The following is a 19026-nucleotide window of genomic DNA, read 5'->3' as shown; positions in this document are numbered from 1 at the left end:
TCCGGGGGACCGGGCGCAAGAGGCATCACCCCAAATGCCAGAGTGCGGGTAGCAGCCGCAGCTGGAGGCGCTGCTAGGCTGCAGGGCAGAGGGTGGGCTCGTGACCCCAGCCCCTGCAACCCTCCCTCCCAGGGTGACCCCATCCTGTGCCGCACCGCACCGCCGGTCCAGCCCGGGGCTTTGACGGGGAGAGGAGGCAGGAGGGAGGAGGGGCCGCGAGGGCTCAAGACGGGCGCACTTACACCGGTGCTGCGGTCCAGCGTCCCGCCGCTGGCGGCCGAAAGCCGGGTGGTATTGAGGCCCACCAACGAGGGCAGCGTCTGGGACATCCAGTTGGTGATCATGGCCATGGTGCTTAGCACGACCCCGATCTTCAGCAGCGGCACCGACATCGCGCCTTGAGTGGCCTCCTGCGCCCGCGCCGCGCTGGCGCCGGCTCCCGCGCCTCGGGCAGCCTCAGGCGGCGGGCACCACGGCGGGCAGGGGCGCCCGGCCGCGTCCCCGCGCCCCCCTCCGCCCGCCGCTGCCCGCCCGTCTCTGGCTCCCTGTGCGCACTGGCCATCGCCGCGCCGCCCCGGCGCCGGGAGGTGACCAGGCGGCCCTGGCCGGCGCGCGCTGCCTGCCCGCGCTGCCCGCCGCTGCAGCGTCCCCGCGCGCTCCGCTGTCGAGAAGGGCCACCCGGTTCTGAGCGCGGCGCGGGCTGTGCGCGGGGGCCGCGGCCGGGGGGCGGGGACAAGGCCGGGCGGCGGCCGACGCAATCTGCCCAGGAAATGGGTGGATTTTTCCTCCGAGCTCCGGCTCCGCGCCGCCCCCTGGCTGCAGGCAGCGAGGTCTGCAAATCGTTCGGCCAAAGAGTTAGGGTCACCCAGGAGGACGGATAAAACGCCACCACTAAAAAAACCTAAAATCTCAAGAATCTCCCATGGCATCCATCCACAGCCCTCTCTCTCCAGCTCTCTCGGTCACCCTCATGGCTGTCTCGCCGAGGTCCGGCCTCCATGTGGTCAAGGGTCTCCTTCCCTGCTGCTAGCTTGCCTTTCCTGGTGGATTGAGTCCAGTCAGTTTGGCGTGTCTCCTGAGCCCCAGCAGGGAAGAGGAGCTTGGGTGGGGTCTCCAGTGTCAGCGCAGGACAGAGGTAGCTACAACGTGAAAGACACTGCCAGGAAGCTTGGACAACTACCTCAGAAGGAGGGAACAGTTGGAAGTCCTATGGGGGTGGAGGGGAGCACCCTGGGCTTCTGGGAAGAGGTTTGAACAGAGAAGGGACTGGAGGGGGTGGCGTGTCCGCTGCGCACAGTAGAGGATGACGGAGAGAGAGTGCGCCCCACCTACCATCAGGAGCTGCTGGAAGCACAGGGCTCAGGAGGAACCAGAGGGACCACACCCATGATTGTGGGCTATGGGCCGGGCATGGGGGGTGGGGGGGGTAGAGTATCTGGCATCTGTGCTGTAGGCTTGGATGGACAGGGGTCCCTGTTAGGGACCCGGCTCAGGGGCAGGCAAGCTTCAGCAGTATCTGTGCCAAGACTTGTAAGTCTCAGCACAACAGCACAGCCGGGCAAACACAACTTCATCGTGCTTTTGACTTTGAAGCAGCCCTCTAAGCGGAGGAAAGGCAGGTCCTGTAGTCATTCCTCCAAGTTGTCCCAGCCCCCGGCAAGGAAAGGCAGCCTACTCGCATCCCCCACTACCCCCACTGCATTCTTTCCCACCTGGTCAATTATAGACTCCCTGGATGGGGGTTTGGAAGAGATCTCAGAACAAAGGCAGGCTTCCTAGTGTCTGCCAAGAGGACTATGACATCTTCCTGGGGCTTGTCTCTCTGTGTGCAGTCCTCATTTGCAGAGCAAACTTCAACAACAGCCAAGATGATCCTGGCCTGAGTGCTGCGTAGGAGCCCTGCTGGCTCAAGAAGTCAATTGGAGTTGTTTCTCTGGTTAACGCGGCATTCATTGGTGCCTCCGGTTTGGGTCAGATGCCAGCAGATTACAACTGTTAGGGAAGGGCGCCACCTCTCAGCGAAAGCCGGTACTGCAGGCCAGTCACACCCAGTGGTCTTGCTGGGTTCAGCATCTGGAGATGCAAGACTCTGCCCTACTTCCCCTGCCAGGCATTTTCCCACACAGATTCAGGGCCTCTGGCGCTCTGTCTGCTTACTTGTTTCCGACTACACAAAGGTGAGGCGCGCTTAATGTTTACCAACAATTTCAAATCTAGCCCAGTCCAGTCCACAAAATTCTCAAACTATCTCAGGAGTCACACCTTTTATTGAATACCTACTTAGTGTAAGACACAAGGTGCAGCATGCCCTATGCTCTGTGTCATATGCAACATGGAGACCATAACTGTCTTTGTTAGGCAATTCTGCGGCCAAGCACCATTAAACCTTTCCTGCTGTCTGATGGGCAGGTGTCCCTCCCAGAGGTCAAGTGACCTTGGGGTCAAGGCAAGCTCTGCCGTGAACTTCCATGAGACAGTGACCTAACTAATGAGCCTTTTTGTGACTCACCTCTCTCATCTGTAAAATGGGCGTAACAATTGTCGCTTTCCCCTGTGATGTGTTAATAGTGTAGGCATAAGTCTGGCCCGCTCTGGTGAGAGTCATTGTCACCTTTTCAAATGACAAACATGGGCTCAGCCAGCAACCTGTGCAAGGCAGGCCACGGAGCTGGGCTTTGATATGAGGTGTGATGGCCCTGAGCCCTCTGACACGCCTTTGGAGCTGCTGTCAGTCAAATACCACAAGCAGTGACAGTAGCTCCCCATAAAGAGATCCTTTCTGGGTGGGCGATTTATAACCGTATAGACATAGCCTATATCCATAGAACCACAGTGATTTTGAAGAGCTCCTGACTCTGCGTTAGGTGAGCGATTTCCACAGGATTCACCATTGCTGCCCTGAATGGGAGGGGCTTAACTTAGCTGGGCTTTTGAAAGGAAATGGAATTCAGGGAGTCTGCAACAGTGAAGCTTGGGTCTGGTCAGGTAGTCCCAGGAATGAGTAGGTAGCCTTTAGGACCACTGGCCAGGGACTGTCTCCCACCCTCACCACAACAGGTCACTGTGGGATGACGAGGATTTGACTTCTCATAGTTCTTCTAAGCCTATGTGGGGAGCCAGAGGTTCGAGGCCCCCCCTAAGATGTGGCTGAGAAGCACTCAGTGTAGTTGATCAACTCACCTAGAATACACCAGAGGGGAACTGGCTGTTGGGAACCAAACTGACATCGAAGGGCAATCATTGGGCCAGGTGGAAGAAAATACTAACTTTACTCACACTGCTGCTTGTCAAAACTGGTCCTCACCTCAGACTGTGTCTAAATTGACAGAGAACTGAGGAAACACATATCTGATCATTTTGTAATGTGACTGGAACAGAGGTGTACAGCGAATACAGAGTTACCCTTCCAGCTCCAAACCACATCGGATCCTCTTTCACCAGAACAAAAGCCTTTCTACCTGCACGCAAGCCTCTACACCTGCAGCCACACCTGAGCCTCTCACTTGAACCAAGGTCTCTCAACTTGCACCTGCATGTCTTTCTACATGTACCTGAGCCTCTCCATCTGCACCCATACCTTAGCCCCTCTCGTGTAAATCTGAGCCTCTTCACTTGCAGCTGAGTCTCTCCACCTGCACCTGTGCATCTCCAATTTTATCTACACCTGAGTCTCTCTTACCTGAATTTGAGCCTTTCTACCTGCACCTGAGCCTCTCCACCTGCACCTGAGCCTCTCCACCTGCACCTGAGCCTCTCCACCTGCACCTGAGCCTCTCACCTGCACCTACCTGAGCCTCTCCACCTGCACCTACCTGAGCCTCTCCACCTGCACCTGGGTCTCTCCACCTGCACCTGAGCCTCTCCACCTGCACCTGAGCCTCTCCACCTGCACCTGAGCCTCTCCACCTGCACCTACCTGAGCCTCTCACCTGCACCTACCTGAGCCTCTCCACCTGCACCTGAGCCTCTCCACCTGCACCTGGGTCTCTCCACCTGCACCTGAGCCTCTCCACCTGCACCTGAGCCTCTCCACCTGCACCTGAGCCTCTCCACCTGCACCTGAGCCTCTCCACCTGCACCTGGGTCTCTCCACCTGCACCTGGGTCTCTCCACCTGCACCTGAACCTCTCCACCTGCACCTGAGCCTCTCCACCTGCACCTGGGTCTCTCCACCTGCACCTGAGCCTCTCCACCTGCACCTGAGTCTCTCCACCTGCACCTGAGCCTCTCACCTGCACCTACCTGAGCCTCTCCACCTGCACCTGAGCCTCTCCACCTGCACCTGGGTCTCTTCACCTGCATCTGGGTCTCTCTACCTGTACCTGAGCCTCTCACCTGCACCTACCTGAGCCTCTCCACATGCACCTGAGCCTCTCCACCTGCACCTGGGTCTCTCCACCTGCACCTGGGTCTCTCCACCTGCACCTGATCCTCTCCACCTGCACCTGAGCCTCTCCACCTGCACCTGGGTTTCTCCACCTGCACCTGAGCCTCTCCACCTGCACCTGAGCCCTTCCACTTGTACTCCAGTCTTCCCATCTGTATCCCCGAGCCTCTCTTATCTGCATCTGGGTCTCTCCACCTGCACCCAACTTTCTCCACCTGTGTCCCAATCTCTCCAACTGTACCCTAGCCTCTGTCATCTGTACCAAGTTGCTCTGCCTTCCCCTGAGCTGAGAGGTTCAAGCTAATCCCTTTCTACTCTTCTAGGTCCAAAGCAAAGTCATGTTCATAGTCCTTTTCCAGATCTGGCAGGAGGGTCTGCTGTCCCCAAGGCATTTGTGAAGGACATCTGAAAGAGTTGGCATTAAGTGCCATTTGATTTAGTGTTCTACACAGCACTTCCAGAAGTGATCCTTGGATTGTGGAAGAATACAGGCATTTACATTAAAGCATCCAAACTCAAGCCCCAGTTTCTACATGATTTCCCTTGAAGCAAGGGCTAGCCCACATTTGCCACTGAATAAGCGTCACACTGACAGAGCAGGTGCTGTGCCCAGACAGTCCTGCAGTTTTGCCATGCGGGATGTCACTGGGTCCTCTCAGAAGCTTACAGGGGAGTGCTACCCCAGCTCCACCTGCATGTGAGCTGCTTGGCTTTGGAAGATGAGCAGATTTGGTCCAGGCAGTGTGGAGATGGCCCATTCTCAGGGCAGAGGCCATAAACATGGTAGTGTCCCTGCTCCTGGGGTGACCAGTCTCCCAAGTGCCAGGCATGTGAAACCTCACAGCTCTCATCCTGATGACTCAGGGAATCAGTCAGAGCCCTCTGTGGCTCTTTCTCTCGAAGTTGGTAAGGTCTCAAAAGGCTTGGGGTTCTGTTGTTACCTGTGGAGAGTCACACTGCCAGATCTCTAGTCTCGTGCCCTTCCCTTACCAGTCTTGGCTTGGAATTTTCACAGTTGTATCAGGAAACAAAAACCGACCAGGAAACAAGAATACTGACCTCCCTCCATAGCCTGAGTTCCTCAGCTCTGACAGCGAGGGCCAAGTCTACAAGCTGGCGCAGGACAGTCGTCCAGACGCATCCCTCCTGCCAGGGGCGAGCACTTGATTCGCAGAGGGTGAGGGAGCTAAGGAATTACCTGGCGATGGCAGGACCATGAAGGATAGGCATGCCAGTCCACTAGCACCACCTCACCACCTGAGCACGGAGGCCCCAGGGCCAGCAGTGACCACCCGGAGGGAAGCGCGTCTCTAGTCTCAGTGTTTCCTAGCAAAGGCCAGTTCTGTCAGACCAAGTCTGGATGATAGGCTGAGTATAACAATGTCTATGTGGTCTGTTTCCAAATAGTTTAAGAAGAACAGGAGAGGGGGGGAGAAAACAGGGAAAGAAAAAATGGAAAGGAAGGAGATTGAGGAAAGTGTGAGAGAGAGGAGGAAACAGAAGAGTAACAGACAAGAAGTGACTGAAATAGAGGGGCTGAAAGAAAGACAGAGAAATACAGAGATAGACAGACAAACCAGGATAGACAGACACTGGACACAGACAAAGGAAGATAGAGACAAAGAGGCATACTGAGAGGGCCAGAGGCAGAGAGGCCCAGAGGCAGAGGCCCAGAGGCAGAGGGATGCCAGACAGGGCTGAGAGAGCCCCGCAGGGGCAGGCTGACTAATAGGAGAGTCCCCACAAAGAACTACTTCTTTCCCTGTCCCTGTCCTTCTCATCTTTCTCTGAGGCAAACAGAACATTCTGGAAATAGGAAAATGAGTGCATTTATCCCAGGACATTCTTTCAGCAGCCACAAAAGGCCCCGTGGCTAGCCAGGCCACACATCTCCCACAAAAGCCCACGGATGTCCTCCAGAAGCACAGGGCTTTGGGAGCACGGATGGGTGGAGCCGTGCTCCCCACCCCCATCCCGCCTCAGCCTGGGTCCTGGCACTCTGGACCACCCGGAGGTCAAGGGTACATGATCTGCCATTGCTGGCCTCTTGGAGCAGCCCTGAGGGGCTCCTCGCATCTTGGTGCCCTTGTTCTCTGCCTATGTCACGGGAAGTGACGGAGAGAGGGGCTGTCCTTCCCTGTGACCCTCAGTGAGAAGACAGAGGTTCCCAGGCCCAGCCCAGCCAAGGGCAGGAATCACATGGCAGCTACCAGGAGCCATTGAGTTTGAAGTTTATCCACAGAGCTAGTAAGACAGCTAATCCAGGGACCTGTGGTCTTCTGACAATTTGTCCCTTTCTCTTCTACTCTGGTTCCAACTATTTGTCTCCCAGTGACCAAGTGCCACACCCTCCTAGCAAAAGATTCCACGGCCCTCTGCTGTCCCTAAGACAGTGTCCCCCACTGATATCTAATCTTCTGTATTTCTGGTGTATTAGGTGTGCGCCTGCGCCACTCCCTTGAGCCTTAGCAGTGTCTCTGCCTCTCTCCAGCCTCTTTCATTAATGTCTGTGGGAAGGCACGTGCCTGGCCACAGACCCAGAAGTGTCCGGTAGGCCTGGAGTCAGGCCCTGGGAGTGGCATCTCCCAGCGGATGCATCTCTCTGGGAACCTGCAGTTTCCCGAAGCTGTAAAGACTCCATTTCCTCCTTCCCAGGAGAGAGGAGTTGCCATTGCTGACGATGGCTGACTTTCCTGGCGGCGGCACCTGGCCTAGATGTGAATTAAACTATGCATGATTAGAGACAGCACGCTGACTGGGGGTGACCAGCAGGGAGCGGAGGAACATCGAGATGTCGTCCCTGCTCAGCAGCGGACCCTGATGCTGTCAGACTCTGGAGACCAAGCTCCTGCTTGCCAAGCCGGACTTTCTCTGAACCCTGTGCCCTCTGCTGCATGGTGGCCGTTCGCTGCAGAGCCAAAGCTGAACTGTGAAGATTCTCTGCTACCTCTAACAAAGATTCTGTGATCTCGGGGTAGGGGACTCCTGCCTGTGAGTCCCCATGCCACTCATAGGTGCAGGACATTAGTCAAGCCTTCTCTATGACAGCCACACACAGCTGAATCGTAAGAATAGACTCCCACCAGGCAGTACCATGTGACAGGAGGGGCAGCCATGTGTTGGGTGGGCGGCTGGGCGTAGGGACTCACATACTAAAGGCACATTCACTGGAAAAGCCTCTGTCCATTTCTTGAGTTCTGCTATGCTGTCTAAATGTAACCAGTACCCTGAGATACACTGAGAAATACACCTGTGTTCTCCCTTTGACCCTCAGATACCACCAGGTATCAACCTCAGCCAGTGGGAAGTTCCCTTCTCAGAGTCTGCAGGAGAGCCATTCTGTATCTTGGGGGCAGCTCTGAGCAGGAGCATAAGTCCTCAGGCGTGAGATATCCACTCAGACCACGGGATTGGATAGAATTGAGAATTGTTTTAGGGAAGTACAGTCACTATTGGGCAACTAATCAGCGTGTGTGTGTGTGTGTGTGTGTGTGTGTGTGTGTGTGTGGTGTTTAAATGTGTTATAGAGAAAGGATCTTATTTTGTAGTCCAGGCCTCAAACTCAAGGTAAATCTGCCTCAGCCTCCTAAATGCTGGGATTCTAGGCATAAGCCACCACACCTGGCTTCAGACTTTGTTTTGGGATAGGAGCTTAGGTATCCCAGGCTGACCCCAAACTCACCATACAACTGATACCAAGCTTTGGAGCCTCCAGCCTTTCCTCCTTCTATTAGGTGCCCTCCCCCAAGCTCAGTTTTAAGTGGTACCAAGAGCAGAATCGGAAGGGCTTGCGTGCGTGCCAGGCAAGCATGCCACCAGCTGAGCTATATTTTACGGTGTCAGTTCAGTAGAGCAAGAGATAGCTATGATCATTTCTGTAAAGAAACCACCCTCCCCTGCTGTCACCTAAGCTGTGGCCATGATCTTTAACCCAGGTGCAGAGAATAGAAGGTGGTCTAGGAAGAAAACCTATTCCCAAGAAGCCTGAAACAAGGGCGGGTCACACACAGACAATGCTGATTCCTCCGAGGAGGCCCAGGTCATCCTTGCACTGCACAGACTACACAGATCATGCAAGTGATGGGGCCACACCCACACAGAGATTGGGTGATCTAGAGACCTGTACATAGGTGACATCTCTTCCACATGGCTGGGTTCTCAGATTCCTGGGATCTCAGGATTCAGCACAAATGCTAAAGAAGCCCTGGTCTCTCAGACAACCCCTGGCTTTGCTATGAGACTGGACTAAGGAGTCCCAGCTTGCATCGGCAGATGTCCCTGGGTCTCTGCAGGCGAGAGGGCCCACTGAGGACCGAGCCTTAGCGGGGGCAGGGGGAGGCGGGGACAGAAACCCTGACCATGGGGTTCAGACCCTATGTCTGTCCCCTTTGCTGCTTCCCCTTGAATGTCAGCATCTTGTCCTCCAGCTAGATAGCCACCCACAGCTCTGCACCACAGAGGTTGGTGTAACCTGGGAACACAGCAGGCACCTTCTCTCTCAGGTGCTTCACGACACAGAGCTGTTTATTTTTCTCTCTGTTTTAGCAGACACCTGAATTTCAGGTGTCAGACAGAGCTGGGACTACATCTGGGGCCCCCACAGTGGTTTTTCTTCCTCCCTGAATGTCAGTGTCGTCATTTTAAGAACAAGGACAAGCCCAGGGCATAGGGACACTATGGTATGAAAATCTCAGTCCCCCTATTTATGCCCAATGGAAGGATGACCCAGACAGTGTTAGCATTCAGCAATGGCTGACCTACCCATACCCTGAGCCCCTGAGGAGCTTCTCTAGCTGCAACAATGTGAAAAAGAGTGAACTTAGGTCACCTGGGGGGGGGGGGCGGTAGCCAATGGCCACTGGTCTCCGCTAGCCTCACAGAAATAGCATCCACACCCTCTCTCAAGGCTGCAAGCTGCTTCTCTCCCCACAGGCCAGTTCAGGCTTACAGTTCGTCAAGAATATAATTCAGTGTAGCTGGTAATTAGTTTTGTATCACCTTATGCGGTGATGCTAATACTGATTACAGGGCCTGATAATTTTAATAGTAAATGCTACCCAAGGCAGACAATCACTATCTAGCTTCTGATTGTGGAAGGCTTTAGTGGGAATGGGAGTGCTGAGTATGAGGGAGTACTCTGTCCATCTCCCCCAACCCCATGTTCTCCAGCCTCCCTGTGAGCGAGGCAGGTTCGTGTATCTGAGGGCTGTGTCTTAGGAGCTGGGCATTTGTATCCAGAGCTACCCTCACCCCTGAGTAGTGCAAAGCGTGAGTTCTGAGATAACATCTCTCCCTCTTATCACATAGTCTGTGTGACCAAGGCAGATGAGGAGCTGGGGTGAGGGGAGGTCTGGGGAAGTGAGCAAGGTGTCCATGGGACCCCCGGGATGCAGGCATCCTGGGACTCTGGGAGATGAAGTTAACACCACCTGCGGTGTCTCTACTTGTTCCATCCACAAAGCTACCCAGAGTGCCCTGTGTGGGTCAAGGTTTGTTATGTCTGTAGCACCTATAGTGACAGGCCACCAGACTTCAGGTTCAAGTGCACATAAGTCACTCAATAAAGACAGAAATGGAGCAACCACCACAGTAGTAGCAGGCATGGTGGCAAGCTCTATAAGCATTTACATCTTTGCCTCACTAGGATATCAGGGACACTGGATTGTTGTGAAAGCCATGCTGGGATGGGTGTGATGTCCGATGGGGCTGGCCCCCAGCAGAGCCCGGGGCATGGGACACAGAACGGTTCTGGGCCCTTGGTCTACAGCAGCCTCTCTAGCCCCCCTTTTCTTCTCGTCTTCCTACTTGGGCTCACCCAGAAATGACTCTAGCACCCAGCTGGGATATCTCCCTTCTTCCCAACTTCTTCCAGTGACAGCTAGAGCCCCTGGTGCAAGCCACTCTTGTGTTAAATGACATGGCAGAGCCTCAAATCTTCCCACAAAGTGTACTGCCTCAAATGACAGTGACAAGGACTTGGATTTGTGTGTCATCCAACCAGTTGGTGGCCAAGGAAGGTTTGTTACAGGAAAGGGCTGCTGATTGGAGCAGATGCGGGAATGGAACAGGCTGGCCGTGGACAGACGACAGAGGAGTTGATGAGATCATCCCATTTAATATCCCTTCTTCTAAAAAGAAGGTCAAACTCAGGGAGGTAAAAACCTGAACTCAGTGCTTAGTGTGACCAGAAAGAACAACCTCCCAGGACCAAGGTCATTGCTGCAGAGCTTCCCAGCCCTTACCTAGCTCCCGCAGATCACACTTCTCTCTAAGCCGATGCTTGGGGTGGGCTGTGTGTGGGCCTGGGGACCAGGGAGCCCTGGTCATGCCCCAACCCAGGACTACAGTAAATATCCCAGTGCCCCACTGGGAGGCTCAGAATGGTGTCACTGACACTGGCCTCAAAGAGCACCAATGTTATCTTTTTATTAAAAAACCACAGAACAAAGCCACACCAAGCGGCCTTCTGTCTGAGAACAAAGTTCAGGAGGGCCACGGCTTTGCATTGGAGCAAACTGTCAATCAGTACTTGGCATTTGATTGAATGGATCATCTTGAGACAACTGCCGGGAAAACAGATGGCCCAGCACGTGCTCCATGTCCCCACCTGCCTCCCTAGATCCTGCAGGCAACCCTCATTATGGGCTGGGCTGGCCTATCCATCTCCAGCTGGTTACCATGCCCACCTGTACCAGTTCACACTCAGCACCCTGGGATTTTAGGTCCCCACTGTTTGGGAGAGTTGAGAGCACTTTGCCTGGCCTGGGGATGCAAGGCAGATGCTTTCTGAGACCCAAAGGTGTCTGAGTGTTTCTTGTCACAGTAGGATTGAAAAAACAGATTTCTAGGCATGGATATCCTAAGGGACCAGCTGACTCAGTGCATCCCAGCCTCACATATCAAGCTGTCACCACTGACTGTGAGAGCCACCTGTCCCCATCCCAATGGGGACCCTGACCGCAGAACCCAGGCGTAGAGAACTGACTAGACTCAACGTGGTTGGGTGATTTGAGAGATCTTGGTTCATGACACTTGGTACTGAAATCTCATCATTGTCAGGGGAACAGGTTTCCCAGCGAAGGTTCTACAAAGGAGACTTCAGAGGCCCTGTTCTGAGAGGGGAGGAACCTCGGGGCTCAGATTCTAAGAAAGAACCTTCCAGGCAAGCAAGTCACAACTTCATTGTCTTTTAAGCACTGGCTTGGGGCCTCGGGAGCTGGCCGTGGTCCTGAAGGCAGCTCCCGGGGAGACCTTTCTGTTCACCAGGGGTGAGAGGTTGCTGAGTGTGCCGGGTCTGTTGAAGGGCTTTGCTGGAGCTTGGGCTCTGTTAGGACAAATGGGCCAACACCATGACAGAGACAAAGCCTCTAACTGAAGTTGAACTAAGTTTTCTCCCCATAACAGCAGATGTCTGAAAAGACAGGTAAGAGGATTTAGGTGGACAATTGAGACATAGAGGCTACCAGAAGGGTGAAGAAGTAGTTAGGACAAAAGGGTCTATGAGGAGAGTTGCTTCCAAGAACACCCAGGACCAAAACGTGTTGGGAAAAAAGGCATTGCCCTTTGTAAGGCTGGCACTCAGCTAAGCAAGATCTGTGTGGCTTTTTTTGGTCCACAGGTGCGTGTGTTGTGCATGGTGTGTGTGTATGTGTGTGTGTGTGTGTGTGTGTGTGTGTGTGTGTTCATTCATTCACCCATGCACCATGCCCAGTCAGCACCCTCCTCAATGCTTTCTCCAGAGGGACCAAGGAAACTCCCTTTTCAGAGTTCTGCAAAGACCTTCTCTAGGGCTCACTGAATGGCTATCCAGGAAGCTCCAGGCAAAAGTCACAGAGGGCAAGTGGGACAACAAATCCCACTGTCAGGTCGAGTTTGAACTGTGTGTCCTGAACATAGCCAGCCAAGCCAGCAAGGGCTTCTAGGTGAGCAGGGGAAGCTTGCTCCAGAGTCTTCTGCCCGTGGTCTCCAGACTGCTTCCTGGTATCTCCTCTCTCTTTTGTTTCCTTTTTTATTCTGAGAGATGGACAGAGGGAGGCAGGGAGGCTTCGGGCCCCTGGGGTTGGGACCAAAAGGTGGGCTGCTCATCCATAGACATCCTGGACTTTTGACTGCCAAGAGTCAGGTGTGGGGGTCTTAACTCAGACCAAGGCACAGTGGCATCACACAAAGGGCATTTTAATGTCACTCCTGAGCAACCCAAAAGCTGGCAGGCTCTTCCCTGCCAGCCTGAGCACCCCAAGTAGCAAAGCGGCCTCCCAGCTGGGAGCTCACAGCCTCCCAAGCTGCAATTTTAAGATGGAGAATACCCTCCCAGACACACACTCCGGTCGGTACATTGTTCTGGACAGATGAGCGCTGGGCATCTCCAGCCTTCCCACATGCACACAGCGAATCACTCATGCCTCTAACCGCGTGTAGTCACAACCCCCAAATCCCCCACAGTCAGGCAACAATGCACCCGAGCGCCTTGCAGCTGCCCTTCCAGGGCTTAGTGGCACCATGCCCACCGCGCAGAGGGTAGCGTTGTTCCCAAAGGGACAGTCGGGCCACCGAGGGGGTGTGTTGGGAGGCAGGAGTTAGGTACCTCCATTGGCAAGAATGCCTAGGGGCTTGGCTGTCGCCTCTGTCTTCCCTACCAGATGACAAACCCAGGAAACGAAGCCCCCAGTTTGCCCTCTGAACTTCTCAGGAGTGGGGAGGTGGTCTTGGGAGAGGGGATGCTGTACCCCTCTGATCCAGGGCTGGGGAAACCCAGTCTATATCAGTCTGCATCCCTCCTTCAAGCCCGGGGTCGGCCAGCACTCCAGTCCCCTCCTCAGCCCCAGCCCCGGGGACAGCTCCCGACTTTGCCCGGCTCACGGTGGCCCTGGCAGAGGAAAATGGCGTTGGTTACACGTACTTGGGTGAGTTCGGTGCCCATCACCAGGAGGACCAGGAGGCTGAGGAGCTTCCGGGCCGGTTGCATGTCTCACGGCCACTCCGACGTCCTGGCTTGCGGGGCCTGAGTGCTAGTGGCCGGCAGCTGCGGAGACGTGGACGCGCTCCCGGCTAGGGTTGGGGCTGGGGCTCCGGCCGCGGCTCGGGCTCCGGCAGCGCCTGCTCAGCAGCCGGGGCGGGCGGCGCGCGGGCTCTGCTGCGCTGAGCCTCCGCTCTGCATATTTATGGTCCCGGTTCCGGCGCGACTGCCTCTTGGGCAGGGCTGGGCTGGCGGGGCGGGGGCTGCGCTTGCTTTCCCTGCGCGCCAGGCGGGTCCCCGCGCGCCCGGGCTCGGCGGAGAGGCGCGCCCTGCGGAGCTCGGCGGCGCGCCCGGGCTGCAGCGGTGCCAAAAGTTTGCTCGGTGAGGGGCGCGGGCGGGGGCGGCGCCGAGGGACCCGTGCGCCCTGCTTGCGTGGGGAAGGGAGGAGGGAGGGCGGCGGCCGGCGGGGAGGCAGGCTGGGACAGGATGTGACATCAAAAAGGCGGGGGAAATTGAACTGGGCCAGAGGAGTCTATCCTGGCCAGCTTTAGACCAAGGGGAGCTCAGGGACCCACTCTAGAGATTCATCCAGGGCCAGCTGAGTAGTGACAGGATGGCACCCAGTGAAGTACCCAAAGTGGGTGGAGTGACATCTTCTGAGGCAGGTCATATAATATGCATGGGTCCCTCTTAGATGACTCTTAAGGATCAGGGTGACAAAGATGCTTCCAGAAGCAGCATGGAGGGGGAGTCAGGTCACTTGAGACAGGAAGAGGCCTTTTCCCCCATTCCTGTGGGGTGGTCGTCTAGGTGCTGAGGTGTGAGCAAGGAGAGGTGCTGTGTTCCACACCCAGGTGGGGGTTGGGTTGGGCGTCTCAGCTATGTTGGGGTCTGTGGCACCCACAGAGGTGGTTACACACATGCTGTGGCATCTGTCTTCAGGTTGTCACTCTCTTTACCTATGCTCAGGAGAGGAGCACCCAAGAGGATCCAGAGGAGAATCCTCCAGCGGGCCTGGGCCATCTAAACCCCTGTGGGCCTAACCTGGCCTTGTCTCCTGGCCCTGGAGTCCCCCAGCTAGGATGAAGATACCCTTTTCTCATTTTCTGGTACTCAAAGCCTTAGACTGTAGAGGGCTTGTCTTGGGGCTTGTCCTCTGTCTAAACTGCACACTTTGGAGGAGGAGTTCCGGGGTGTTTGCCGAGAGGCTTAGCTGCCGAAGGCTTTGAAAGCATCTCAGATGATTTGTTCCCATTGTTTTGCTTCCAGTCTTAGGAAAATGAACTCTATAAAGAAAATCCCCAAAAGCAAATAGCAGAGCTGTGTGGGGGTGTGGCTCCAGGCTTTTATGTCACAGGAGAGGATAGGGGGTGGGCTGGGGTGGGTAGGGTAGATGGGAGGGGTGGGGGGGGCTGTGGTATGGGTCTTACCCAGGGAGTTCCAAGCAAGATGAGGTGTGACTTTCTGCGTGGATTTCAGGAGGGGCTCTGCAAGGGCCAGTCCAAACTTCAGGGAGAAGCCTATCAGGGAAGCAGGCCTGGTCTACGCTTTGGATCATGACTGGACCACGAGTGGCCTCTTTTAGATCCAGTGGCACAAAAATGGAGTCATGTAGCATCAGTCCTTCTGTGGCTGGGTGAGGTTCATCCCCAAGGTAGCACCTAGCAGATACCTTTCCTTGTCCTTGTAGAGAAGTGCTTCATTGGGCGTGGCTATGATGGGCGTGGCCACGAGAGTGGGCGTGGCTATGAGGGTGGACCCTGTTTCCCTGTCCACTTGTTCAGGGATTTTTGGGTGTTTCTCTTTTTGACCATGGCAGAGAGCCGCTGTGGCATTAAGTGTAAACACCTGTCCCCGGTGCAGCTTTCAAGTCTGAAGAGAAATGGGCCAGATGGTTGTATAATTTGAAAAGCAAAGGTGAGCTGAGGTGACGGTTCAGTTTACAAAGCACTTCCTGCTGGGACAGAACAACCTGAGTTTGGATCCCCAGCATGCTTCTAAGAAGCTGGGCACACCTGTAGTCCAGTGCTAGGGAGGTGGAGGCAGGGGCATCCCTTGGTTTGATGGTTCATCAATGAGAGCTCCAGGTTCAGTGAGAGGCCCTGACTTAAAAGATGGAGAGTGGGAGATGGAGATATCTGATGTTGTCCTCAGGCCTACACATGCACATGCATACACACACACACATACACATGCACAAACATACACATGCACACACATACACATGTATATATGCACACACACAAGGATGCACACACACATATCCACATCCATGAACACACATGTGCATGTGCACACACACACACACACACACACACACAAGACAGGAAAGAGATTAGACATTACCAGGACTAAAGGGAGAAAAGTAAGGAATGATTACTGAGAACAAAGTCATGTTTGAGGTTTTGAATGGGAAAGGTTTTGAAGATGGAGGGAGGGACAGATTGGTGACTCACTTGTGTTGCTAAATTGTACACGTCAAATGTTATATATTGGACATATTCTTATCCCAATAAAAATATAGTAATTTAATAGACTCCACAAACCTTTGACTTGAGCACTTCCGGTTTATTTTCATTTATGTGAATGTGTGCATAAACATGTGTGTCTCTGTGTGTGTGAGTGTGGGGTGTGTGTGTGTGTGTGAGTGTGGGGTATGTGTGTGTGTGTGTGTGTGTGGTGTACCATGTATTAGAGTCCCTGCAGAGGCTAGAAAAGGGCACTTGTTCCCCTGGAGCTGGAGTCACACTGGTGGCTGTGCTCCTCCTGATCAGGGCACTGAGGACCAAGCGCAGGTCTCCTGGAAGAACGCCAGGCTCTGTAAATGGGAGAATCATGTGGAGTCAGGATTAGTGCTGAAGAAAACTGGTCTTTACTTACACACACACACACACACACACACACACACACACACACAAAGAAGTTACTTACACAATCTAGAGGTGAACCTCAGTGATAAAGCATGCACAGGGCCCTGGGTTCTGTCACAGAAACACACACACACATACACACACACACACTCCACTTCCCCCAAACCTAAACATGGTCATTTATTGCATGACTTTAAAAAAATATGTAATACAATGAAGAAAACATCAAGAAAGCCCACCCTCCACACCACCACTCAGTCCCTGCAGGTCCATTTGTTCACGCATATAAACAGATGATTGAGAGGTTATTGTCTTTACAACCACGTGGCCTGGCTTCTGATCCAGGTCTGCCTCTTGGCAGCTGCTGTGATCCTGGATGATCATCCCTAGGTGTCCCTCCCATCCCTGTCAATAGAGCAATGACCAGTTTGTCACTCTGCCAACCCAGTGGAGCAAGGACACTGGTGAGACCCAAACACCTAGCCCTGCTTGGCACTTAGGGGTTACCTGAAGCAGGAGAAGTGAGTGAGGTTGTCATGTGGACATGCAGTCTGGAAACTCTGCATCCCTTGACACAATGGTGTCCTGTTTGTCCATAACCAGACACATTTTCCTGGATATTTTATTTCCTTGCTTATTTTAACCAATGTTTCCTGTTTCATTTACTTTAATCTTAAATTTTTACTTATATTATTTGTAATAATATGTGTCTGTGCAGGTGAGCACAGGAGTACCCATTGGAGGCCAGAAGAGGGTGTCAGCTCTCCTAAGAGTTATGGGTGGTTGTACGCCATCGAAGAAGGCTGCTGGGAACTGAACTCCAGGCCTCTGAAAGAGCAGCAGCTGCCGAGTCTCTCCAGTCCTATTTCTACTTGTGAATTTTTTTAAATTTTTAATTGATGCACAATACTTGTATTTCCTCCCACATACTTCCAGTCAAATCGCCTCTAGATTGTTGCTAATACTCAGTGCAATGCAAAACTGTATAAACAGTTATTATAATGTATCATTTAGCTCACTTGAGCTATTTTCCATCTGTGGACTTGGGGACCTGCAGAGACAGAGGCCAACAGCGTTGCACTGTAGCTGATAGCTGAATATAAAGCCAGGACAGAGTTAAGCAGACCAGAAGCACCGGCTACCCTGGAGCTTATCACCATGGGGAAAGATCTGTGGTGATCGCATCCCTTGGGCTCACTTGGACGTCAGTCACCTTGTTGAAGACTAGCAGCTAGTGTGCTCAGTTCCTCCTCCCTGTGGCTTCCAGTGTTCCACTCCCACCCCTCCTCTGACCTTGCACTGTCAAGGCTGAAGCTTTTGCTGCTTGGCCCAGTTTCTGTGTTGGGGTGGATGCAGTGGTCCCTCTTCCTGTCCATCCTCCCACTGGCTTCTTCTGGGTCCACCTTGTCTCAGGGTGGCCTATTCCTCTAGGTTGCCACACCTCATGCAACTCTCCAGACACAAGGCTTTCCTGTCCAGAAAGGCCTAGGTTCAAGGGCTACCAGGGCAAGAAGCCCCAACCTCTCTGTGCCAGCCTTGAAACTCTGAGCTATCTCAGACATGACTCAGTGGGTACCCAGGCACCAGGGTTTCCGAGCACTGGGCTGGCTTGGTCCGCCTCACTTCCTAGCCTCCTAACTACCTCACCCGCTGTCTTCCTGATGGACCTGCCAGCTTTCCTGGTGTGCCTCCTCAGGATACCCAGCAAATCGATATGTTTTGTACTCCTTTAAGCCAGGCTTCCTGCTACCACCGAGCTTCGTTATAACGTGACAGTGTGTTACCAAGGCAACGGCACTAACTCCCTGTCCTCTCTTTGAATTTCCTAGCAAATGGGCCTGAAACCTTCCCAGCTGTCCAGCTTCGATGTGTCCTGCAACCAGAGCCAAGATCAGAGCCTTCAGATGGCCAACTTCCCACTGATGTGGTGCAACTGAGCTGGGTACCCCCATGCAGCCTGCTACCCCCAGGTCTCGCACTGTGTTGTTGAGTGGCATCTCATAAATGACTTCTGCTTACTGGGAATGCACTGTTTGACAAGCACTGTGCCTGGGGCAGTCTGGAGAGAGGGGCAATGGCAGACTCATACCAAGGACAACAGACTTGGGCGTTATGACCAGCTGTTTCTATCTGGAAGCCATCAGGGAATGATGGGATGTCTGTTTTCATTCCTCTGTGTCCTGTGCTGTTTCTGCAGGATTGACAGTTGCGGTCATGAAGACTCAGCCCATCAGCTCAATTATTTGCAATCCTTAGCCCTTCTTCTGGGCGGAGCATGAAGTAATGATAACCTTGTGCTCCTATTAAATCCTCGACCTGAGGAAGGCCTGGGATACTTCCATTCTTCTGAGCCTCTGCACTTTTTTTTGTCCTACCCTGCACGATGGTACAGCAAGTCCTGGCTAATCTCTACATTTTTGTCCTGGTTGCACCAGCTTTGTTAAGTTCAGCGTCCTGTCCACCATCCCCTGCTTATAGACAACAGAGCAGGCAGGAGGCCCACTTTGACGTCCTGGCTTCCTAACTCAAGGAGCTCAGGTGCTTCTAGAAATTGTTCAACCCTCCTTCCCACTGAAGTTCATCCCCTCTGGCCCCCAACTCTGTGTTCTTGCTACTGTGGGGGAAAGCTAACTGAGAGCCCTCTGGGAGGCCTGGTGGCCCGCTCCATCTCCAATCTGTGACCAAAAGCGAGGTCTTCCTTCACTTCCTCCTTAGTGGGTCAGCCTCTTGTGTCTGCTCACCTGTCCTACATCTCTAGCAGCACTAACACACAGCCTGCCCTCAGCACAGAGCCCCCTTTTCCTGCCAACCCC

At 53.9% G+C, this 19026-nt stretch overlaps 1 protein-coding gene across 3 annotated transcripts in view; it reads right to left on the bottom strand.

The window, feature by feature from the left end:
* Window positions 1-13774, bottom strand: part of Olfm1 (olfactomedin 1) — a 37392-nt gene extending 23618 nt beyond the window's left edge. For 2 of the 3 annotated variants that reach the window (XM_052181961.1, XM_052181963.1), the window contains exon 1: window positions 243-699. In XM_052181961.1, the coding sequence (XP_052037921.1) occupies window positions 243-392 (150 nt within the window). In that variant the 5' untranslated portion in view covers window positions 393-699. Of the gene's footprint in view, window positions 1-242; window positions 700-13286 lie in introns of those variants that run through there. The other variant, XM_052181962.1, reaches the window with a different exon arrangement.
* Window positions 13775-19026: the final 5252 nt, after the last annotated feature.

The sequence above is a fragment of the Apodemus sylvaticus genome, chromosome 5, assembly GCF_947179515.1.
Source record: "Apodemus sylvaticus chromosome 5, mApoSyl1.1, whole genome shotgun sequence".
NCBI lineage: Eukaryota > Metazoa > Chordata > Mammalia > Rodentia > Muridae > Apodemus > Apodemus sylvaticus.
Note: the sequence above shows the minus strand (reverse complement) of the source record. Positions and strands in the feature narration are given on the sequence as shown.